This window comes from Dicentrarchus labrax, unplaced genomic scaffold (genome assembly GCF_905237075.1).
Source record: "Dicentrarchus labrax unplaced genomic scaffold, dlabrax2021, whole genome shotgun sequence".
NCBI lineage: Eukaryota > Metazoa > Chordata > Actinopteri > Moronidae > Dicentrarchus > Dicentrarchus labrax.
The window spans coordinates 14,162,622-14,187,778 of NW_026136719.1; the positions used below are offsets into that span (position 1 = coordinate 14,162,622).

A 25,157-nucleotide genomic window follows, 5' to 3' on the forward strand; every position below is an offset into this window, starting at 1 on the left:
ACCATACTCAACTAAGGCCCACCCTCCACCTCACACACATGCACACACACATACACCTCCTCACTGTCCTTACATGTACACACATGCAGACACACAGAAACGCAAAAATCATTTTACTCCCTCTTGTTAATGTATGTACCTTAGCACCAGCACGACAAAGACCCTCTAGTCTCTGACATTAGTGTGAGCAGCAGGCGTGGCAGCATTCTACAAGGAGGCATCAAGTAGGCGTCAAAACATGTTTATCTCTACCAATTACCATCCACTGATACTCATGCCCTTTGCTTATTATTTGAATCTGTGAAAGAGTATCAAAATATCTGTAACCAGAAGAGAGATCTTCTTTTGACGTATTTTCCCCTGTGCAGCATCATAGCACTTGCTTTCATCCCAAAACCCCCCTCCCCTCCCCCTCTTCCTTTTTTCTGCCTCCTGCAAGCATTCCTGCCCCTCCCCCCCTTTAGCTCCCCTTGCTGGTATGGATCTGTGAAATGTTGGCAGGGTGTGCTGCTATGGCATGGAGCCTTAGTGATAGGCATGGTGTAGTTATTCAGACAGAGGTAAGGAAAATCAGAAAACCTCAGTGAAATCCTGTTGTTTGCCCAGTGATGACATACAGGCTGCATACAATAGGCAGCCATGTTCCACCAACCAAAATATTTGTAAAGTGGCCAGTGACCTAAAGGACATTGCTCTTCGTAGATACGAATAATCAGTCAAACGCTAACCCACTAGAGCTGATATGAGCTGTAGTGGCAGTGGATGTCAACAAGTGGTTTGATATTAACAGAGCCTAGATGTTCTGTAAATAACACTGCTCTGCTTCTCCTGCAACTATAATGACATAACCCATTCTTGGATATTTTGGTTTGAAAATAAGTTAAGATTTCCTGGTAGACTAATGAGAAAGTCCGATTTATAGAGTAACGTACCATAAATCTTACTGGTGTCCCAGTGCCTCAGTCAATTCTGACACACTTGATGCTGAGAGAATATGTGAAAAGAAAAGAAGATCACTGTAGGCTATAATCTTTTTATTCTCTATTGCGAACAATCAATTTGAAATAAACAGTCCTCACAGATATTATTATAAAAGGCCAAAACATTTACGTCAGGTCTCTGCATATAGTAATAGAAAGGGTATATGACATTCTAAATCAGATAACATACTAATAATGGATGCTGTTCCAATAAACCACTTTGTAATATTCATCAGGCTCACACGCAAATACAGATTGATTCATTTCATTCGTTAATATCATATTTATTGTCCAGTAGTTTTGTTCTCCTGTTCAGTTTCACTGTCTGTCTGCACTCAACCTCAAATTCCAAACTCAAGTCTCCTCTCTGCACTTCAATCTCATCTTTAATCTCACTCTTTGTCTGTCTGAACCCCTCCTTCTCTTCCTATCCTCAAGTGGTTGCATTTCATGTTTGGTTACTCAAAAGAAGACATCCTTTTGCCTGAGTTACCACTATAGACATTGTGGTGGTTACAGCATTCCAGAAAGCCTAGCTGTTTTTGTGATACCTTGATGGCTTTCTCGCATTGGAAGATTAAACTGAATTCACATTGATTTCAAAGATGGCTTCTTTTCAGACTGCCTCGGTGACCTCAGTGCTCAGACCATCCACCATGTCGGAGACTGCATCGGGAACTTCCGGGACATCCCCACTCACATCCTTTTTTAGTTCAAAGTCACTCTGCTCCTTGATAGGCGTCTCCCCTGGCTTTTCATTACCATTAACACATTCCTCTGTCTTTGTGGCAGCAGAATTTGTGCACTCTCCATTCACAGCTGAAAGTGCATCTACTTCCGCCACATCCTCTGTAACAGAAGGGCTCTCTACATTTCCATTTTCCATCTTGATTTCTACCTCCTGTGAAGGCACCTCTTCCACAGATGCTTCGGCTGCCTCTTCAGACTCAGCAGTAATTTCGCTGGCAGAGATGGACTCTGAGATAACAATCTCAGGGACAGGTTCCACTGGTTCTGGCTCAGCTGCTGCCTCAGGGCTGGAGGCTTCTGTTGCTTCTGCAACAGATGCTTCTTCTACAAGTTGATCAGTGGGGACCTTCTCGGCTGCAGTCTCCAAGACCTTAGGTGCTTCTGCTTCATGCGTCTCAAGTTCAGTAATATCAGCTGTGGCTACAACTGGTTGTGGCTCAACTTCTTTTACTTGTTCCTCTGCCGCAGATATTACTATATCAGCCTTTTGCTCTGGCTCTGGCTCCAGTACTTGCTCTGGTTGTGGCTCTGGTGATTGTTCAAGCTCTGGCTCTGGTGCTTGCTCTGGCTCTGGGGCTTGCTCTGGCTCTGGGGCTTTCTCTGGTTCGGCTTCTGGCTTTAGTTCTTGCTCTGGCTCTGCTACTTGTTCTGGTTCTGCTGCTTGATTTGGCTCTGGCTGGAGGGCTTTCTCTGGTTCTGGGGCTTGCTCCAGAACTGGCGCTGCAGTTGGCTCAGCCACTGGCTCAAGTTCAGGGACAGCAGCAGGCAGTACTGTCTCCTCCACAGTGACTTCTGGCTCAGTAACAGTCTCTGGGATAGGCTCTGGCTCTGGCACAGATTCTACAAGTGCTGCAGGTTCTTCTACAGGGAGTTTTTCAGGTGCAGCTACAGACTCGGGCTCAGGAACAGGTTCTTCTGATGCTGCTGCTGTAGCTTCAGGAAGCTCTGCTGGAGCTTGTTCCTCTACTACTGGCGCTGACTCCACCGCTGGAACAGATTCCACTGCTGCTACAACTGCTTCCTCTGCTGCTGCTGCAGCTGGTTCCTCTGCTGGAGCTGGTTCTGCTTCTGAAGTTGGTTCCCCTACTGCAGCAGCCTCCACTGCTGCTGCAACTGGTTCTTGTACTACTGGAGCTGCCTCCACTGCTGCTGCAGCTGGTTCTTGTACTACCGGAGCTGCCTCCACTGCTGCTGCAGCTGGTTCTGGTACTACTGGAGCTGCTTCCACTGCTGCTGCAACTGGTTCTTGTACTACTGGAGCTACCTCCACTGCTGCTGCAGCTGGTTCTGGTACTACTGGAGCTGCCTCTACTGCTGCTGCAACTGGTTCTTGTACTACTGGAGCTTCCTCCACTGCTGCTGCAACTGGTTCTTCTGCAACTGTAACTGCAGCTGGTTCCTCTATTGCTACAGCTGGTTCCTCTACTGCTGCAGCTGGTTTGTCTGCTACTGGAGCTGCCTCCTCTGCTGCAACAGCTGGTTCCTCTGGAGGGGCAGATTTTGGCTCTTCTGGAGCTTTTACAGCTTCAGTTACTGCTGCCACATTATTTGCCTCAGCCTTTGACTCGAGTTTAGCAGACTCTTCTGCACCTGCAGCTATTGCTGTGGCCTCATCCTTTGCCTCTTTGGGGTCGCTCACATCATATCCCTTCCTCTTCTTGCTCAGTTTGCCTCCCATGGTGTCTCCTAAGAACAAGCGGATGAAGGAGTCTTTTAATATGAGAGATAAAACATTGTTCAATTTGGCCTGTCTCTTTAATAATGGATATTTGAAACAATTACATCGACCAGGAATATATATATATATATGTACCACTTGTGAACATTAGGAATGTGTTTTGTCAGACTTTCTAAAATACAGCATGGGTTTGATCAAAGGTAAAATAGTGTTCTGTCTATAGTCTTGAAGTGAACTAGATGTTCAATGAGGATACTGCTCCCTGCCAAACGCATTTTGGCTAGAAAACAAATGTAAATGCATGGGAACCTTACTGAGACCAGACTCTCTACCCTTTCAGGAATGTCGGTAAGGCTCGGTGCCAAATGAGCCCACAACTCTGAGTTAAACATCTATGATGTAGATGTAAAACTATTCCTCTCTCAGCATGACAAGCTACAAACTACTGTATATATTATGTAATTATTACTGTATATAATGTAATGAGTCTCATAGGGCCAATAGACAGAGGCAAGTCAGAACATAATTTACATTCACATACAAAGTATAAATGACTAAACTGAATTTTCTGTGTGGATTTGCACATCAGTGTAAAACCAAATAATCCAATTGTAACATTCTATGAATGAGCAAACCTGTACAACAGACATGTAGTTCTTTGTGATAATGTTGTAACACTGTTGTGGCTGTAGAGGAAGAGTTTGTGATTGCCACATAATCTGACTTCCTTTCAGTGACAGAACAGAGAACTGGAAGTTCAACTTTATCTTACTGACTGTGTTTTCAGCTGACCCTGACTAAATTCACCTGTTTGAATATAAGAAAGCCCCTAAACACAATGGTCCTACAGAATAGATGTTGAGAGTCTGATAATTTGATTATTTCCAGTTTGGCAGATGCTATTCCAACAAAAGCTGGATATATTATAGAGAATGGGTTGTTTTTCCTATTATGTCCAAAATGACATGAGCAGGACTTTTACCCTGAAGGGCAGCATGTGGGTACAAACAATCTGGGAACTGTCCATAGTGCTAGGATGTGCCACAAATAGGACAGGCTGCACACCAATTTACAGTCTAATGAACTGACCAGTAGTGAAAATAAGTCATTATATCTGCTTTTACGGAAATACCAGCCTAAATTTTGGTTTTGGACGTACTTCTAACTAATTACAGCCCACTTGATTTCTTATTTGACATTTTTGCCAAACCCCTCTACATGTCACCGACCTCCCAATCACACATAGCAAAAAATTATAGGAATAGAAAACCTAATACCTTGACATCAAATCATTGTGGGTTTGCACTGACATTCCAAGCCCACTTCTGAGTAAATAGGAAAGCCAAATGTACAATATACACAGTATGTGTCTTCTAATGTGTCCTACAGTAGACACATTGGAAGGAGAAAGGTAGGCAGCATGTGCTGGCCGCTAACAAAGGGGATTCCTCACCAGCAGCTATTCACTGACAAAAGTAATGGGTTGGGCTACATTGGCAGCCAACACTGATGCTAATCTGTACTACAGTGTGAGGTATAGGCCTAAACTGCTATACTGGGAAATTACACTATACACTGGCCACGAACACTTGAGTGATAAAAGCTGTCTCCATCCCCCATTTCAACCCACCCACCGCTGCTTCTCTCAGCTGCTCTGCCCTTTTTGTTCACGAGCATTTGAAAATGTCGTACTCACACGGGCAGACGAAAGAACCCCAAATTCACCACAATAACCTGCTAATACTAATAAGCACTACAACTTCATAACTTTGTTTTGCGCTTCCTTTTATTCAAGAAGGATTTTTTTTTTAATCGACTGGCCTACTTAAAAAACAGCATTGCTGCTTGAGAAGAAGCACTTAATCAAATTCGACCGATTAGAATATGAAATAAATAAATAAATAAATAAAGATCCTGCCTTTATTATGCCAGCCTTGAAATGTACAAATTTACATAAAAGGACAAAGGCAAAGAGAGAGAGAACAATGTGTAAGCTGCAGTTCATGTGCATCTTTCTTTCTTTCTTTCTTTCTTTCTTTTCCACTCACAGAATCCACAGAACATACATCCTAGACCAAGTTGCAATTATATATATATATCATTAAAAATTAAAACAATGCTCTGATGTGACCAACCTGTGATTCCAAAGAGTGATCACTTGGGCTTCTTTTTCCAAGCTCCGGCTGGATGTGATAATGGAGGTAAACCTTTGGAGTGACAGCTGCAGATTCCGCCCCTGCTCTCTGAGTTGCAGCCTGGGACTGTGGTGTAACTGAGGAGTGCCCCTCGCAGTTTTCTAGACATCTGTCGCTATCGCAGTCCAGCCTACCCCACTATTGCTCCGTGTGCAATCTATACCCTCCCAATTGTTAACCCCTCCTCTCCCGCACACAGCCACTCCACTGCACTTCCATTTCCCTGTTGTAGAAATACATCTGAGTACTAGAGGTGATTATGAGAAAACTGTAAATGGTCTATTTCTCCTCTATAGAGAGTAACAGTGATTCCTTGAGAGTTTTTTTTTTTTTTTTTTTTTCTTGTGTTGTTTGTCAGAAAGATAACATGCATGTTCTTCCTTACTCCAAACAGGAAAAAGACAGATCTACATGCATAGTAATTGCTGAAATGAGAACAAACAAGTTTAAAGGCATTTTGAGCCATTTAAACTTGGATTTGGTTTAAAAGTGCTAAACTGAATCTACATGATTGCAAAATGGGATATATTCATGAGTGGTAAACTGTTGATATGTGGACCTCAATGTTTGCACTGCGAGCTTTTGAATAAATCATCTTAATCATGTGACATTATAAACATATACAGGAACAGGCTGTCTGGAGTATGCATGAGCTATCCCATGCCTTGCTTTTAAACTATGGTTTAGCCTACTTGTTAAGGACATGAAGACAACCAAAAGTTAATCATAACCATTGTGAAATATTCTGTTGCATTGCGCCTCTTTGCTATTTGCCTTCCATGTGTTAATGGGGCATGGTTGGTCCAGTTTCAGCAACTGACCCTTCCAGGTTAACAAGTTGTCTACTTTGAAAAAATTGAACCCAAGCAGCAGTGACACCGAGTATATGAGAACCCTTCATGACTATCAGATACAGTGTATATTCATCAAGTTGAGACTTAGTACCAACCATCCAGAATTGCTGCTCCCAGCTGACTTCCAGACAGTTACATCCTTTCATTCCATTTAGATAAGCAAGGGCCTGTCATGGCCCAGTCATGGACCAGCATGCTGCATCTGTATGAAGACATTTAATCTTTCTCCAACAATATATGAAAATAAATCTAAAAGAAATATAGAACTATTAGCAATGATTCACCTGCTGTAATCTCATTTAAACTGCTAAACGATCCTGGTTTAAACTAGTAAACTCATTTCTATTAGTCACCAAAAGGTGTCACATCTCTCCCAGAAGCAGTCCACTACTTGTTTTTCCACTTGCAGAGCCTTCGTGTGAAAAGAAAAGTGAGACTGGGTCTTTCCCTGGTGTTCACACAAACACTTTACAGTTTCTCTCTGTGAAACTGAAAGAAAGACGAAGCAAGTCGCACAACAATTGGACTGACGATCTTATTACATCACTCAAAACTCACCAACCTGGTATTTGATCAGAAAAGCTGTTGGAAAGTTGCCAAACAGGTTATTTTTGTTTGGTTTAGGTGAAACTGATTTTTAAGGAGATGTTTAATACAATTAAAAGAATACTGGTTACAGTATATGTATACACCCACTTCATTCAAGCAAAAAATACTTCTAACATATATTTGTATGATATTTTATATTATTAGGTCTTAAACTCATACATGTTCCCTGCTGAATGTGATACTCCCCAATGGTTTTGGTAGTTTAGAGGGACTTTTCTGTTTTTTCCTTCCATTTGAACAACCTTCCTAACCATTTTCTTTTCTCCCTCTTATGTTTTTCCATCCCCAAATAGGGATCTTTAAATAAATACATTTATCAACCATGTTTTACAGAGTTAATACCAGACCAGCATTACTGAGGAGACAGCACCCTCTCCTGTTACAAGAGCTCACAGTACAACACAGCATGGATGGAGAAACCTGGTTGATATTTTGGGTTCATTCAGTGTTTATCACAAACAACTGTCTTACAAAGAGTGTGAAAATATAAAGAAGAACTGTGACTGTCACTGGAATATTGAAAAAACACATTTCTGTTGTTTAGTTGATCTTACATCGAGATCATGAAATGCTCTGCTGCCTACTTTTTTTTTTTTTTGCTTTCTAGATACTACAACGTTCTAGTTTCTATCTATTAAAGAAAACAAGACAATAAGATCCATCTTATTTGTTTCCCCTGCTGGCAGCAAAGCTAAACAGTGACAAAGGGGGTGAGTTTCTCATGATGCAAAAGCTCTGGAATGCATTCCCAAGAGTATAACCAGCCAACCACTCTGCTCCACATAGACAGAGGGACTCACAGGCATATGAGGAGGCCTTAGAAAAGCCCCCAGAGTTATCATATAAATGTCCAAAGCTCATCTGTCACCAAGTCCTGGTCCTGTTGACCCAGACTGACACAAAGACTGAAGAGGTGGAGAAATAAAGAAACAGGTGTTTAGTGCTACAACATATGGGTCAGTAGCTCACCACCAGAGTGGTAGAATGTGTGCAGGAATGTGGCAAACTCTTGGGCTAGTGTGGGCCCTTTCACAGTGCGAGGAAGGTTATACTCTGGACAGGTTAATATATTTTTAATGAATGAACAAATGAACTGACAATAACTTGATTTCATCCCAAAAATGTTTGAGTCTGATATTTGATGCTCCCATCAAAAGTTACAGCCAATTTCCAAAAGTAATTCAATAACGCTCTCTATCACAGCTTTATTTATATGGCACCTTCCATACAAGCATGTAACCCAAAGTGTCTAACATAGCATAATTGGAACAACATTGAAAAAAAATAAAAACAAAAATTAACAATAAACAATAAAACCATGGAGAGAAGGACACTGTATTCACCACAACTCTAAAAACATTTATGAAAAGGCCTGAAATTGATGATATTGAGCATATAGCCTTTGGGTGCAGCAAATACACATAAAACATGGTGGAAGTCACTCTTTTTAGTTGATAACTGTGCTGCATGGCTTGTCTCGACATTATTCGTTCAAAGACACCAACTGAAACTGTTAGCAGTGTCAACAAGAGCATGGTTGTATGCAAAATCACAGTAGGTGCAATGTTACTACGAGTCAATGTATGGCACCTGCACACCAACTCAGATCCATTGGTAGTTTTAACCTGATGACCATGAAATGAAATTTCCCCATTGTGGGACAAATAAAGGAATATCTCTCTTATCTCTTATGAGAGAAGTCCATATAACAATTGTTTAATAGTTTATTATTATTATAATTTATTATATTATTAGAGAGAGAGAGAGAGAGAGAGAGAGAGAGAGAGAGAGAGAGAGATGAACTAAATGGTTTGGTTATGATTTCTACATTCAATTTTGGAGAAAGGTAAATAGCACCCTCTACTGGACACCCAACAATAGTGGGAAATAATATGAAACAAACATAACATGGCTATAAACGATGTATATTATGATCTCAAAGGTTAAAATCAAGTTTAATTACACAGATTTTTTTTACTGAAAACAAAATTAATGATGGCTTCCTAAATAAGTGGTTCAATTTATATCTATTAGACGCATCATAAAGCATAACAGCACAGTTAAAGCATGAGGTGAGTGTCATACAGTGCCCAAAATACATTTTACAAATCAACAATCTTTGACAGAAAGAGTCTAAAAGTATAGCTCTTGAATCAGTGACATGTGTGTTTAGCTGTATCTATGGATACCTTCATGTGTTTATGAGACTGCTGGGCAACCATGACACCCCCTCAAAGCCCACTAAGAACAGTACAAATCTGGATCATTGATTTTGATCAATGGAACTTAGTATAAGTAGGTTTTGTAGGGTCACTAATTAAGTGTTAAATCCAAACTGAATCACACACTACAGAAAATTGCAAATGCTATGGGTTAAAACTTTCAAGCATGCCAGACGGGCCACAAGACAGTTGTTTGTATCACACCGTGTTCTCCATCAGCTGCTATGACATCATTTATTGGGATGTGGCCAAAAGTACAACTTCATGGGTTGAACCCCCCCCCCGTTCGTGCTCCCTGTGTCAAATATTTCTTTCATATATTATAACCACATTTAATACAAATACACTTTTATTACCCTTTAATAATCATTGAAACAACCAATAACGACACTTTATAGCTACTTTACTTCACTGGCGGATGTGCAGGGTCCCGGCGCGACGTAGCAGGCAATGAATGCAACGTACCCGTGGCTTGTTGGATGAAGGCGGTGCTAGTGGTGCCCAAGAAGCAGGGCCTTGCCTTTGTGGTTGTAGAAAGAGAAGATGGCTCCCGTTCTGGAGAAACAGCTCCCGGGCGCAGCCGGGGCAGGCGACAATAACAACGAAGACGAAGAAGGACAAAACCTCTGGCAAGTGCTGCTGTTCTTTTAACAATTCAGCGCCGGTCGTGGTCCTTTTGTTGTAAAAGCACAGCCGCAGTGGTTCTGCTTTGTCACCGCCGGTTGTTCACAGTCAGACAGACACCGGCCCGGCTAGCTGTAACATTAGCACTAACTGAAGCTGGGCGGTCAGTGTGCTAACGTTAGCTATGTTAGCAAAGTGGACTAACGTTGCTGCTGATTAGCTGCACTGCAGTTAGACAGTTTAGTTAGCTAACTTAACCAATAGCGAGTTTTACTAATACAAGGAATGTTGTTGAATTAACTAAGTCAAGGTTATGAGATCAGTTCATACTATCAGGGTAGTTATTGTCAAGACAACACCTAAAATACCAACTAGTTAGCTCATGTATGCAGCAAAACGTTACAACGAGCTAACATGAACGTTAACGTTAACAAGCTAATGCCATGACCTACTAACCCAAGTAACAAAGCTAAGGTTGTGCAGAAAATTATTATTCATCGTATTGCTATGGGGTTTCTTTTCATGGATTCAGATGCCTGCTTAGCTTACGTTACTTACTCCTAACGTACTGGTCAGTGTAGATGACTTATCATTTCCTGCTTGTTTTGTGTTGTCGTGGACCCATCATTGGGTTAACGGAGAGACAGTGACATTATCTCTTGGATTGATACAAGTAATAGTTGAGTTATGTACCTTTTTTAGCTGACCGGTTATAGTTTTGGTAGAAGCCTATGTTTTGAAATGGGGAGCGGCTGTCAATGTGCACGCTTCATACGTGGTTCTGTTTTTGTTAATATGTGTCTTATTTCATGTAGGACTTCGATACTGAGTGAAGTTTCAACTCGATCAAGTTCAAAGTTGCCATCAGGAAAAAATATCCTGGTATTTGGTAAGTATTACTTTAGACACGTGTGAAACTCTATTCTTCTGCAGTGTTTTCATTGTATTTGTAGTGGTACATCCTGAAGGTAGTGGAGGGCCTGCAAACTGCAAAGCCCATACTGGACTCACAAATGATAATAAATGCGCATTAAAACCTTTATGACTCTTCAAACTGCCTGCACTGTCACCTTTTCTTCCCACAATCTTGAACGGATACACAATACACTCTAAATACAGAGAAATCTTCTCAGGTGGGAGCATACTTATGTGGGTGGGCCTCACAAATATGTAAGAAATACTGCAATTGACCAGTGAGATTTATGTGAGACATTGCAGCCTCTGACAGTCCTGAGAACATGTGTGCAGTCATTGCATTTGAGGTGAAAAGATTTAGTTTATAGTATGATTTTTTTTTTTTGGTACATCATATACATTATTGTTCTAAAATATCCATAATGATATGTATTAAACAATATTCAAAATGCTACTAAACGTAATGAATAATGCCATGTGTAAGCTAATGAATAACATATTTTGCAGGTGAGGATGGATCAGGAAAAACAACACTTGTGGCCAAACTTCAAGGAGCTGATCACAGCAAGAAAGGGAGGGGACTGGAGTACCTGTACTTAAATGTCCATGATGAGGACAGGGATGGTAATTTCACTTGCTCAAGCTTTTATGTGGTTGTTTCACAGGAAAAGCCTTAACAAAAACTGTTGTTTAAAACAGTAGTTGTATTGCTTTTATTAAAATAGTATTTGGTTTTTCTTTGCAGACCTTACTCGCTGTAACGTGTGGATCCTGGATGGAGACCTATACCACAAAGGGCTACTTAGGTTTGCTGTTTCAGCTCAGACACTTCCTGACTGTCTAGCTGTCTTTGTTGCGGATATGTCACGGCCCTGGACCATTATGGAGTCACTGCAGAAGTGGGCCAGTGTGCTACGTGACCACGTGGACAAGCTCAAGATCCCACCTGAGGACATGAGAGAAATGGAACAGAAGAGTAAGTAACGTTTGACTTCATCCACCCATGTGTTACTGGCATTGTAGATGGTATCAAAACGAAAACCTCCAGTTTAGTAAATCATCATCAATGACACGTGCACCAATGATAAACACATGGCTTTTATTTTTAAAATTTAGCTCTTATCTTGCTGTTAGCTAGCTGCCCTCTCCCCTGGTGCATAATTGGGCCAACTTAAAGAATTCATTTAATTTGATCGATGCAATGACAGCATCTAGTGTAAATCCAAACAGGGATTTGCTTCGTTAAAGTAGAACGTTAGTTAAGATTGATATATCTCAGGAGAGGGCTAAAAGGAAGCAGCACTCAGAAAAGGTGCCCAGGGTGGAAGCAATGGTAGTCTTACATAATAAGAGCTAGACTCCTTGCTGACTGGCTGCTGGGAAAAAGGAGTGATTGGTCGCTGCGTAGCATGGATAGCAAGCACAGTATAACATTACACATTGTCATGGATGTTTCTAGGTCATCATCAGAGAGGCCCATGATCCTCAGCTGTGTGTGTTCTGGCTGGAGGCAAGTTCTGCAGATCGAGTGTGATGCACTCAGATGTTGTTCTTCTGTTAATTTTAGAGCTGGTCATCTCTTGCTTATGAACTGTTCTTTTGTGTTTGGTTAAATGCTTTTAAAGATTGCTTTTCAGACAACTTAGTTCAGCCTGCTGGGTTTCACAAAATGTTCTTGTCTGCCTCCAGAGGTTTGCTGGTTGCTGTTGCTCTTACAAGTCTGAAATTACTTATCACAAAGAAGTAAAATTGTTTAATGACAGCAGATGAACAGGTCTTAAAATGTTCTCAACATGTAACATGCTAATTCAGACAAGTGGTAACAAGTAGTGTAATCTTCTTGCAAACGTGTGAAACGGAAAAGGGAAGCTGGTAGCCAAGTGATGACTAAAGCACATTGTTAAGCACTTCTATAATGGGTATAATAATTTGTGTTGCTGACTTATTTCAGTTCAAATAGCTGTATCAGTTAAGCACAATTTATGCTATGCAGTCGAAGGAAATACTGCCTGGAATTTATACATTTAACCTTGTATTCAGTAGCTATGGGCTTGAACATTCAGTACAGCTGTAACTTTGCAATTGTAGCTTGTACTGTAGAAGTAATTTTTCTTGAGCCCTGAAAATTTGATAAATTTTTGAGGCTTAACATTAAATCTGTTTGTCAGATTTCTCCTACTTTGTCTCGCTGGCCAAACCCACCCCTGACATGGCCAGATTTCCAGTTTAGCTGAGCCATGTCATTCAGATAAAGCATCTTGCAGCATGTCACTTGTGATGTCAGTAGCAGATTGGTGAGACCTAGTCAGCTTACATATTTGTGGATTTGGGCGTGTGAGTGAGAGAGACAGCCTGACAGACAGACTGGAAGTTTGTGTTAGTGGCTTTTGTCCAGAGAGTCTTGCAGACATCTTGCATCATGGTTCCCTCCCCTCCAAAGGCAGCGTCAGGGAAAGGAAGGGACGTAAACTGAGTGTGTCTGAGTGCAGTCAGTGGGCCGGACATTCTGACTACTGCTGTACTGTAACTGAACTCGGCTGGCTGTTGGAGTCGTCTCAAGTTAAATTACAGGATCAACCTATTGGTGCCTGGACCACACATTGAAATGAGAACTATTTTACTCTGTGACTTTTGTGTGTTTTTTAAGCTCCAGTATCTAAGAATGGTGTGTAGGCAAATATCTTGGGGATTTTGTTTTGACTCCGTCTGTTTCGCTTGAATTAAAGGGTACAATAACCTGGCAGCTGTAAAAATGATTTAGCTATGCCCCTGCAGCGTGAACTATTTCATTTATTGAAGGCAGAGTAGTCCTCGATTATAAGTGACAGTGCATTTTGACCTCACCTTTGTTTGTGGAACAGATAAATAGGTCTTGGTGGGGCAAAGTCTCTTTCACTTTGTGTTTGAAAGTGATACTCCACCCAGGATCTCTCATTTTAGCATCAAGTACTGGTCCCCTGTAGCCCTGAAATCACAGAGATTTAAGTTGTCATGGTAAAAACAAAGTATCAGAACTCCCATACGAGTAAACAGCAAAAAAAATCCCATCACATAATCCATTGCTCTGCTTCCTCGGACACCGCTGTGGTGGAAACAGAGTACCTTAATGATTGGATGGCAGTGAATAATAGTGATGTTTTTTTGCTAGTAGCTTCTCCGATTTTATTATTTTTTTTTTCTTAAGACATATTTACTACATTTAGACATATTTACAACATTTAAAAGTAAGTATTGTTAGGTTTTGATCCATGTCTAACTTGCTGTTTGCCATATTATGGACTAGCTGTCCCATATGTAGCTTAAAGTCTGTTGACGGGAAAGGATTAGATAAAAGTCTAATTATTTTTAACAGTCATTCAAATTTTTGTCAAATTTGGTTCAGATGTCCTCTGTATAACTGTGAGTGGGGGGAAAAGGCCAGAGATTTTCATGAATCTTTATTATGAATGGTGTAAAATCCACATGTTAAATTCCTGCCCTTAAGCCGTAATGTACATACTCTAACCCATTTGTGCATATGTACTGGATTTATGTAATCCTGTATCTAAGAAGGGTCCCCTGTTAGTTTGCTTGTAACACCAGTTCTCACCCCATACTAAACCCCCTGTCTGAGAGTAAAGGAGGCTCAGAACAGCAAGTCAGTATGGCTTTGTGGGCTGTCCCCAACTGCATTCCCGAAGCTCCTGAGGAAGTAGGCCAAAGCTTCCTGCGTATAACCCCCCCACCGCCACCACCACCTCATACTGCAGCTTTGTAAGTGTCTGGACAGCTGGGGCAGCACAACAACAAAGTGAAGGATGCCATTTATTTAGCCTTATCTACCTTTCACCCAAGGCTTATGTAATCATGAAAATGTAGCACAATTAACACTAATGGTGCTAAACTATACAAGACCTATAACAGTAATGCCTTGTATTTTTATTTAAGTTTGGAATTCTCTTCATCATTCAATGGGCAGGAGCTGGTATATTTTTATACACCAGTTAAGTGTATCCTTATGTACCATATGTAGTAATGTAGTAGTACCAATGAACACTGTGCTATATATATTTCTGCATCAGGGTGTAACTGGCTTTATAGCTTTACTAAAGGTGCCACCAAAGACCACATGCACTTCAAAAAAATTATATGTTGGACACAGAGAGGCTACCACAAGAACTTTTATTGCTCAGCTTAATGTTCTTGTGTTTTTTTCCAGCGCTGAAAGAACAACATAGAGCAAAGTTTTAAAAAAGGGCTCAGTAATCTTGCTAAATGTTTTGCTATTGCCTCACACATTTATAGTTGATATCTTTTTTTGATTGGCACCATAACAACCTTTTGCACATGATTTTGTTACTTTGTATAACTTGTCGAGTGTAGCCTGAAAGAGTGTTATTCTATGTTATTCTATCGCTGCACCCCTAAATGCATGTTAGAATGTGTCACGATACAGAGAAAGTTAAAACCAATTGGATATCAGTTGGGGGAAAGAAACACATTTTATTTGATATCAGCAGCAGAGGGGCAGATTAAATTAAGACTACATAGGCACAGTTGAGTTAACAGTTTTATATTTTTTATTGGGCTCATCGGCCTTCTATGTTCATTTATGGTTTGAATTCCCATCTTTTATTCTCTTTCCACCAGTGGTGAAAGCGTTCCAAGAGTATGCAGAACCAGAGGATGCCACCCCATCATCCCCACAGAGACGGGCCCCAACAGCAGGGGAAGACGAGGCCGTTGTACTACCACTTGGGGACAACACACTCACACACAACCTGGGCATTCCAGTGCTAATAGTTTGCACAAAGGTAAATAATTCCTAGGGCCTTCCTTGTGTTATGTGTGAAGTGATACACCCTATCGAGAGACAACTAATGTCGCTTGTTGTTGCTATAGGAGGTTTTATCAATCTATCAAGGCTTTTCAGAGGTACTTGTTCAAGATAGGGGATTTGCTAAGTTCTCTGACTTAATACTACATCCTTGTGACCAAAGAGCCAAAATATTGATACCAAATAAAATCCAATGGAATACTTAATCATGGATATGCAGTACAACAATATTGTGACATTTGCTGCAAAAGAGAACAGCCTGTGCAGATGCAAAAAATCACTGTTATTGTATGTCCTGGTGGGTGTCCAAATATGGTGTCAACTCCTAGTCCTTATGGACAGTTGTCATAAAGTATTAGTCTGGTTAACCATGCCCACTATTTATATAGTGCAACTCCCCATCGATACATATTGGCTTTTTTAACGATTTAGTCATTACAATAAAGGCTTTTTAATATATTCCTTTCTTGTTGCCACATCTTTTCCAAGAGCACCTGTTTTTTCTTCTTATCTATGATTGATAATTTTGAGAAATCAGTCATCTTCCTTTTAGTGTAACTTCGGATGGGCTATTTTCTTCAGTTTCGAGGGTGTGTATACTGGGTTTAGTTCCTCAAAGTGCACCTACCTCTACATCTACATATCCTCAGAAAAGTCTAGGGATACTTATCTTAGGATTTAATCAGTTGGTACACCCTTAAAGTCCTGCCACCCTCTCCTTAGTTGCTGAATGGTTTTCCAGAACCTCTTCGGCCACCTGTCTGGGGCCTGCTGCGTTTATGATCCATAGCTTCTCTAAACTCCCTTCCCACTTTTCTAACTTCTGCTACCACAGCACTGCTAGCCTGTATGTACCCCTTCTACTTAGCCCTGAGTTGCCTGAGATAAACAGGCATGGAAAGCCTCCTTTAAAACCTTGACAGCTGCCCTCACTGCTGATGGGTTTCTGCATTGCCACCATGAGGCACACGGATCCTATGTAAAGCCTATTCATGCCCCACTTTATGTTGAGCTTCGTGAGCCAGTATCCTTGAATAAAAAGCAGTTATTGTATTTCTTGGTTAACCCTCCAGGCAAAGACTTGTGCTGAAAAACACAGCGTCACCATCAGCAGAGCTTCACATGCTAGCTGTGACTAGAAAATGGTGAATGTGCCCTTTTCATCTTTTTCCTGCCTAACCTTTGTCAGAGGAAAAAGTATTCAGCTTGGCAGTAAAAATAAAAGGGTGGGATGTTGATGTGCATATGTCTGTATAAGTGTGTGAATGCTAACATATTGTCTGTGTAACTGAAATATTTATCTTTCCCTCTTTCAATCTTTTATTCTTCAGTGTGATGCAGTCAGCGTACTAGAGAAGGAGCATGACTACAGAGAGGAGCACTTCGATTTCATCCAGTCCCACATCAGGCGATTTTCCTTACAGTGTATCCTTACAATGCACAATTGTTTGTAATTCTAGAGTTCTTGAGCCATACATCAGGTTTTTATGTGGCCCATGATGTTTTATTTATTATTATCAATCAATCAAGCTATCATGTATGTCATTACCCAAAAGTTTCCTGCCTTAAATTAATTAAACAGATGGAGCTGGCCTGATCTATACATCAGTCAAAGAGGAGAAGAACCTGGATCTGCTTTACAAATATATAGTACATAAGATGTATGACTTCCAGTTCACCACACCTGCCTTAGTGGTGGAGAAGGATGCAGTGTTCATGTAAGCGAAGCTAGAGATGCACTAGTTTATCATCAGGATTTCATGGCACATACCTCAAACCAAATTTCTACTTTTAATCTGAGGAAATGAGGAATGCTGTACATAATTATCCAACATACTTTAAATCAGTGAACTCATTGTAATTGAACTGTCGGTCTTCTAGTCCATCTGGGTGGGATAATGAGAAGAAAATTGGGATTTTGCACGAAAACATCACAACAGTCAGACCCGAAGATCCATTTGAAGATTTTATCACAAAGCCTCCAGTACGAAAGGTATGACAATGCAAATACTGACAAAATGTAAACTTACAGGTTGATTTTAGACTCCAGAGTGCCAATTAAATAACCACATGCCTTCTCCTTTGTGCTTCTTCACAGCTGGTTCATGACAAAGAGATAAATGCAGAGGATGAGCAGGTATTCCTGATGAAGCAACAGGTATGTGTCGCTCTTTCTTGCATATTTCATGATTTCTGTCACCAGCCTTTAAGATTGACAGTATATCTGAAAATTCCCCATGTTTATCGATAAATGTCATCTCCTGATCAAAGTGGATAACAGGAGTGTTATTTTTAGCATGAAAGAATAAAGTTGTGAGGAGGATATTTTTCATCCCTGTTATCTAAACAACAGATTTGGCTAACCAGCTACAACCCAGGACCAATCCTCTGTTTTTATAGATTTTAGTAAAGATCCCGAACTGACATTTTCACTAAACAAATGAATATTGTATACTCGTGCTGCTGAACATCTGAAACTTCCACATGACAAATGACATTGCCTTCACTTCCCATTTTGTGGACCTATAAACGAGGAAGGCAGTCTAAAAAAAAAAACTCAACTTAGGCTTCAGTTTTCAGATTAGAGAAGTGCTTAGTGCTTGTTGAGGTTTCTTTTCACCAAATCCCCCTCCACTTTAATGTGTTCCAGCTGGCATTCTATTTATGGACATATAAATAAATGTTTGTACAGGAGTTGATGGAAACTGTCTATTCTTACTGTGCAGGTTTTCAGAATCGGATAAATGGTATAAATGTGCATGTTTGAAATCAGTTTTCCAGAAAACCCCAAATTAGTCAATGACTTCTGTTAGCAGTATCCATTTTGGCCCAGTGGTTTCCTTTAGAGTGTGCTCTAACATACGTATTGTTAGAATTGTAAACCATGTCCAAATAAAGCCATTGACTGTCACTTTTTTTTTTTTCTTTCTAGTCTTTGTTAGCAAAGCAGCCAGCCACGCCAACAAGAGGAGCAACAGTAAGTGTTTTAACATCACTCAAATGTGGAATCTTAGTTATTTTTATTGTATTGTTTTTCTTCTCTATAGACAAGCTATTATATCTAGAGCTTTTGTTTGTGATCAGCCTTGCTCTGGTTTCTGTGTTACAGGAGTCTCCAGGACGAACAGCCTCAGGGTCTCCTAGGCCCGCAGGTCGCGCCGGCCAACCCACTGTGACTAGCGGCTCACCAATGTCTGCTGTCAAAAAGCCTGACCCTAACATGAAAGGTAGGAGCGCCATTAGTGCTCGTTTATTTTCATACCTGATGACTGAGAATCATACTTTGCACTCCAGTGCTCCCTAGTTTATTAGTTTGTCCCAAAGGCTTGCATAGTCTTTTCTTTTTAATTTAAAATTCTCTTTATGTTTGTATCCCCGCAAGTCTTTGATCAGTCTTTTCTATTCATCTTTGATCATTTGGCTGTAATGAGAACAGCTTTTTCCTTTAGTGTTGCAATACTGCCCCCAAGAGGTAACTACTAAAATAATCCACATAGATTCCTGCACCACCTCTGGAGCTGGCCACCCTTAAGTAGAAATATTGACTTTCTCTCCATCATTAAGTACAGTAGGGTGCTAGTGCATTCCAATTAAAAAAAAGATTATTACTTTTAACTAGCTTTAATAGAGGTCTGTTAACCCTGACCTTTCTCTCTCTATTTTTTTTAGCAACTTCATTAAAAAAATGTTGTACTGATAAAGGACACTTTGTGTTTCCTTATCCAAACTTGTGGTCTAAGCATACCTATACACATACTGCATATACCAGAGTCCACCGGCCCTTGATACGGGTTAAAGGGCAGTTGTCCTGAATTAAACAAGATGAAGAAATGGCCCTCATTTTGCAAGAAAAACATTATTATACAAGACAGTAACAATATATGTATTTGAATGTAATGTATTTGAAAAGAAGTAACTGAAGCTATCCCAGACTAATAATTTGGAATCACAACATTATACAATGTTAGACATTAAAGCAAGATAATCTGTTAATAATCCGCCTGCGTTCTCGGTAGTCTTAGTGTTGAGAAGGTAACTAGCAACTCAAAGGTCCAGTGTGTAACATTTAGGAGGATCTATTGGCAGAAATTGAATATAATATTCATAGGTATGTTCTCATTAGTAAATCATTTTTGTATTCATTACCTTTTAGAATGAGCAATTTTTATCTGCATAGGGAGCGAGGTCGCCATGTTTCTACCATAATCTGCAACTTCACTGCTAGATGTCACTAGATCTTACAAACTGGTCCTTTTCAGTGTGGTGGGTGATAAGAATATGTAGAACTTATTAAAAACATATGTTCTTATCCTGTTATTGTCAATAGTACAGAAGTGATTTTAAGTTCCATGTTTCTCCTGCAGCGGGGGCTGCCAATGAGGGAGTGCTGGCTAACTTCTTCAACAGCCTGTTGAGTAAAAAGACTGGAGCTCCAGGTAGCCCAGGAAGTGGAGCTGTTGGAGCTGGAGTACAAGGGTCGGCCAAGAAAACAGGTACAACCTCTTGTTCCAATGCTCTCCCCTCTGATCTTTCTTTTTACGCACTTTCTTCCTTACAGGTTAGCAGTTGTCCTTTTAACGTAACAATTATGAAGCATTTTTGTTTATTTATAGCACCCTGTGCATTTAGATCCATCTCAGAGAATGGACTGCATTCACACTTAAGTCAAGACAAGAGGTGTTAGAAACAGGGCCTTTTGTTGATGGAGGCTGTGGACCATTTTGCTGTCTGGAGTTTTATCTCTACAGCCTGAGAGAGACAGAGAGAGAAGGTTAAAACAGGAGAAAAAGAAAAGTTGTCTTCTTTGACTGAACTTCTGACACCTGAGGAAACTTGTGACAGGCCTGTATGCACCAAACCTCCAACCATAAGTGCCACCATGAAACTAATGTCACTCACACCTCACCATATCCCACTGCTCTCTTGCTCAACTAATTTATTTACCTGTTATTTTACTTGAGTAACCAGCAGCTGTTATTGCATGTCTGCATTCTTATTTTCAGCTTCAGCACATTTTTCTAACTTTGTCATAAAATATAACAAAGTTAAATACTGTTTGTGAAATGGCTGAATGTATCCAGTGAAACATTGCATAACTTGTGTCTCTGAGACCACTGAAATGTACTTTTTGTTCCAGCACTGAGCAGTGTTAGGCCCAGCTGAAAGGATAATGCATGAACATTACATGTTCCCTTTTGTCTGATGATTAGATTTGCATGTGTGTTAGCTGTGGCAGCGAGCCGCCAACCTCCAGCATGGGACCGCATCATCATCCAACCCCCATCCATCTGCTTGCTGGCCATAGAAAATTGTTATTTATGAATACACGCAGACGCTACAGGAGATTACTTTTGGACTTTGTCTCCTGTTTTTCCAAGGGCAGAAGCCGGGTTTGACTGATGTCCAGGCCGAGTTGGACAGGATGACTCGCAAACAAGACTCCATGGTTTCAGCTAACAACATACCACCGCCGACAGAGAACGAAGCGTGAAGGCAACAAAAACAGCTACATCGTCCACTGCAAATACTCTGGAAAAAAATACATGTACATGTGAGCATAAAAAATTGACCAAATTCCCAATGTCTATATCAGTCAGCACAGTGGTTTCACCAAAATGAGTTTCAGATGCTATCCGATATTTTGGTGTTCTGGTGAGATGGGAAGAGATGATAAGTGCTGAAGGCTTGTCTTTAATTCTGTCCTCTCTTCCGCTGTAAATGTTATTTTGTGAGGGGTGTTCGTTTTATGGAAATGCGTGCACACTCCCTGGCAGCCAGCCTGATGTGCTGGGTTGCAGGTCCCCCAGTTTCTGGGGTATAACACCATCCTCATGGGTTTAATGAGTGGAAATATTACTGGTCCTGTGGCCTCTGGTTCAGCTTATCTCATGGAAGGAATTTGGTTGCGATTGGAAGGGTATTTAAACTTTAAATATATTCATTGAGAAAAGTGATTCAAATACTTGCAAACATATGTAGTATGTAAAAAATGTTAGATATGATACTGATGTATTTATACAAAGTTCCTCCTTTTTATTTTATTTTGTGCACCATTTATCGGTTTAAGGAAACATTCATCTGTATCACCTAACATGTTAAAATGCCACTGACGTCATGACACTAATATGACATGTCCAGATAGCTGATCGCATATCATATCATTTCCCCTAATCATCTCGAAGGATCCTGTAAATATAAATACAAACAAATCTATTCAGGTTGACTCTGATTTTGTACAAAATGCAATTCTGTCCAAATTCTGAAAATAGCTACTTTTGACTAATTGAGACTGGTTGGGATTTGACAGGTTTAGAGGTTGCAACAGAATCGCTTCTTTAGCTACAGGTGTGTATATTTGGGGAGGGGCTTGGGCAGCATCTTTCCTACTATAACTCCTAAGTGCCTCGCACAGTTAGCTGTTTGTGTCATAGTAGAGGTGCTTGTCTACATAAGAGGAAATGCACTGTAGCACAATCGGTTAAAAGGTTTTTGTCCATTTCTTGTCATCCAAATAATTTATTTTGTTTTACATTTTTGTTAATGTACAACAAGCCTGTGGTCTGTTATTTTTCAGAAATGAGATTTCTGTGGCTTAGTTGATAGTGTTCAATAGAGCAATAGATTGAATGCCTTCATACAAACTTTAAAGGCTGCTGATATTAAGAAGATACCACATGACGGAACCTTTGGGTCCCCCAAACGAACACCTACTGTGGTTGAAACCACTCGCTTTGCAGCCAAAAGACACACAATGATTTGTTGTGGTGTGAATTAAATTAGATATTGTATACTTCAGTGTTTGACAGCACTGTCCTCCTTTGGTTTCACATATTTTATTCTCACTGTACCTCACATGTCAGTTAAAACATTCCCAGTTTCTACATGAAGTAGCTGTAGAAACCCATCTCTGTAGGAAACCTGTTTGTCCAGTTAGGTCTTTTTGTTCGCTCTCTTTCAGTGCCCATTTAAAATTACAACCTTTGCCTTCAATGTACAGCTAACAGTTTGTCACACTGGGCCCCCTGCCTTCACAGGAATGCTCCTAATTAATTTGTGTGTCCTTAAGGGGTTGCTTAATTGTCTTATGTAATTTCTCTTCTTTAAAAAAAATAAAAACCATTATACTGTACCATATCAAATAATCTGTAATAGTATTTATGGTTTCATGAAACCATAATCTAAGCAGAATTAAATAAGTGTACATTATCATTCTTAAATCTGTATGCAAGGCCCTACTTAATCCTATGGATAGTGTGTAATCAGTAGCTTTCACAGAATTAATGGCAAGTGTCAAGAGAGCAGCTATTTGCTATTAAAATAATGGCAAAAAAGGAAAACTGGAGTGAATTGGAACGTGGAACCAAAGATGCATATTAGTTACTATTTTCTGCTTTTATAGTCTGTTATCATCCATAAGATTAACCAGTGGCCATTGTTTGTCCTACTCTTGCATGGAGCCCTTGCATTCCAAACTTCAGATCTACCTATGAACTTTTTTGAGCAACACCCTATAAAAATGGTAGAAATGCCTTACTCCACTCAACCATATCCGGGGTTCTCCAGAGTCAAAGGAGAAAAAAAAATCCACAATACAGTCAAGGTTCAACTTTTTTTCTTTTTTTTGCTCTGTAAGGGAATAACCACAAGACCATATTGGTGTACAGTCTACTTTATGCATGATTTGTTGTCAAAATGATGCTACACGTGTTCTGGATTCAGTTTTGATCAAAATGACGCTCTTATTATTTTAGTTTTTCCTTTTTTTTTTGTGACTGGGTGGAATGTGCACCTGAGGGTCTGTTGCCGAAGTGGATGAAGCACAATTTAAGAACAGCCAGGAGCAGTACCTCCACATGTTGAAATAAGCACTTTTCCTTGGACACTTGTATCAATTCACTGTTGGTACAGTTAAAGATACAGAATGCATTTTTTTCTCTTTGCCTTGCCTTTTTTTTTTTTTTAGAATATTTAGTAATTACCTAGAAGTTAACCTACACAGTAAAACTTTTTATTTATCTGCATTTGCTGCTTAAGTTATGGAAAGTGCCCCTGGTGGTTAACTATGGAATAACCCCTTTCTGCTGGTGATATTGTTCATTTAATATCAATCCTCTAGAAACCATTGTCCTTACACCTCCTCGCTAGGGATGTTTTGGGGGCATCTTGAAGTAGATAAACCAAATAAATGTCCATTCATTTTCAGGTTTCCCCCCCTCCCCCCCATCCCCTTGTATGTGTTTACATCCTACTTAGACATGTTTTGTTTTTGTTGTTAGATATGGTTTTGCCCATAGACACTTTTGTTTAAAGAATTTCAAAATGTCACCCTCGCCTGATTGATCACACTTCCTCTTAAACATGGCCATACTTGTTCAAATTTGGCATTTTAGCTGAGTGGAATGAAGTGCTCTCATGCTGCTTGGTTTCAAAGTTGCACTTGCTCTTTGTAAAGATTGGCTGTTGCTCTCAAGATTGAGTATTGAACATATGTTGTAACTTTTTTACTCAAACGCCAGTTGAAAGCAACTGGCTCTTCTCATCCTAACTGAATTGCCTTCGACCACTATCGACAGTCTACATCTGTATGAGACTTTGAGCTTCTGCTTCCAGTCCTTTTGTATTCAGGATATCAAGACATTGTAAGCACATGGCCGGCTGCATTTTTGTGTCCTGAATTAATTCAGAAGTTTGATTGTATGACTTTAACACAATTCTGTAGCCTCTAAGCTGCCATGTGGATTCTAGCTTCTTACGCCGACAAAGTTAAGGAAAATGTTTATCAGACCCCTGGCTTCAATAAAATCAAGAATCCAAATTTGTGTTGACTTGTACTTTTTTGTGTTTATGCAATGTTTATGGATTGATTCCAGTAAGTTTATTTGCACATGTCAGGAAAACACTTATACACTGGCATCATAACCAGAGCACTACAGTGTTTGATTAAAGGATAATAGCTGTTTGGATGCAACATCTAGGTATCGGATAGATATTTCCAGCATCTCTAGCCATCTACCATCACCTAGGCAACCTTTTAAGTCCCACTAAATACCACAGGAGGGCAGTAGGGTACAGTGAAGCACACTATTTCATTTGGAGAAAATTGGGCCTATCCCTGAATTCTCAAAGTTTAGTTATGAAGATTGCAATGTGATCTGATAAAAATCAACCCGTTTGGAGAAAATGGCTTTAAACCACCAACATGACAATAAAATGTTCCATACACTATTACATGCCATCTAAACTGCACAGTTCAAACACTTGGTCGCCCTTTACCTAGAAAATAAGCAATAGAAAAGCAGTGATATTTATGTATTTATTTTGAATTATATTTTGATATTTAGGCCTAAGTTTTGTTGTTGAGTTAACAGGCATTTACATACAATACAGCAAAAACTATTAAGGTCAGTACAGTGATAGGCTACCCTGGGATGAGTACAGCATACAATCCATAAAAAGAACTGCAGCCACACTGTAACCCTCCTGAGAATAAAGAAATAAGTTCATTAGGCCTGGT

The 25,157-nt window shown here is 40.1% G+C and overlaps 2 protein-coding genes across 3 annotated transcripts; one reads left to right on the forward strand and one right to left on the reverse strand.

Moving 5' to 3' along the window:
- Positions 1-1,019: 1,019 nt before the first annotated feature.
- On the reverse strand, positions 1,020-5,740 carry si:dkey-56m19.5 (cytadherence high molecular weight protein 1). Its single transcript, XM_051379845.1, has 2 exons — positions 5,544-5,740; positions 1,020-3,416 (listed from the first exon to the last, which is right to left on the reverse strand). The coding sequence occupies exon 2, from the start codon at positions 3,406-3,408 to the stop codon at positions 1,597-1,599; it is 1,812 nt and encodes a 603-aa protein (XP_051235805.1). The 5' UTR covers positions 3,409-3,416; positions 5,544-5,740; the 3' UTR covers positions 1,020-1,596.
- Positions 5,741-9,758: 4,018 nt separating this feature from the next.
- On the forward strand, positions 9,759-24,458 carry dync1li2 (dynein, cytoplasmic 1, light intermediate chain 2). 2 transcript variants are annotated; one of them, XM_051379850.1, is made up of 13 exons: positions 9,759-9,917; positions 10,728-10,801; positions 11,335-11,451; positions 11,573-11,803; positions 15,457-15,620; positions 16,975-17,068; positions 17,226-17,361; positions 17,525-17,636; positions 17,742-17,801; positions 18,576-18,620; positions 18,753-18,870; positions 20,008-20,136; positions 21,027-24,458. In XM_051379850.1, the coding sequence occupies exons 1-13, from the start codon at positions 9,832-9,834 to the stop codon at positions 21,041-21,043; spliced, it is 1,383 nt and encodes a 460-aa protein (XP_051235810.1). In that variant the 5' UTR covers positions 9,759-9,831; the 3' UTR covers positions 21,044-24,458. The 2 variants fall into 2 exon arrangements, with proteins under 2 accessions (XP_051235810.1, XP_051235808.1); XM_051379848.1 differs by having other exon boundaries at positions 9,760-9,917; positions 21,022-24,458.
- The last annotated feature ends 699 nt before the right edge of the window (positions 24,459-25,157 follow it).

Bases quoted from the DNA above. Each gene is read 5' to 3' on its own strand.
- dync1li2 (XM_051379848.1), top strand. From the start codon at position 9,832: ATGGCTCCCGTTCTGGAGAAACAGCTCCCGGGCGCAGCCGGGGCAGGC. The intron at 9,918-10,727 runs GCAAGTGCTGCT...TATTTCATGTAG, and splicing joins GAAGAAGGACAAAACCTCTG to GACTTCGATACTGAGTGAAG. The intron at 11,452-11,572 runs GTAATTTCACTT...TTTTCTTTGCAG, and splicing joins CCATGATGAGGACAGGGATG to ACCTTACTCGCTGTAACGTG.
- si:dkey-56m19.5 (XM_051379845.1), bottom strand. From the start codon at position 3,408: ATGGGAGGCAAACTGAGCAAGAAGAGGAAGGGATATGATGTGAGCGAC.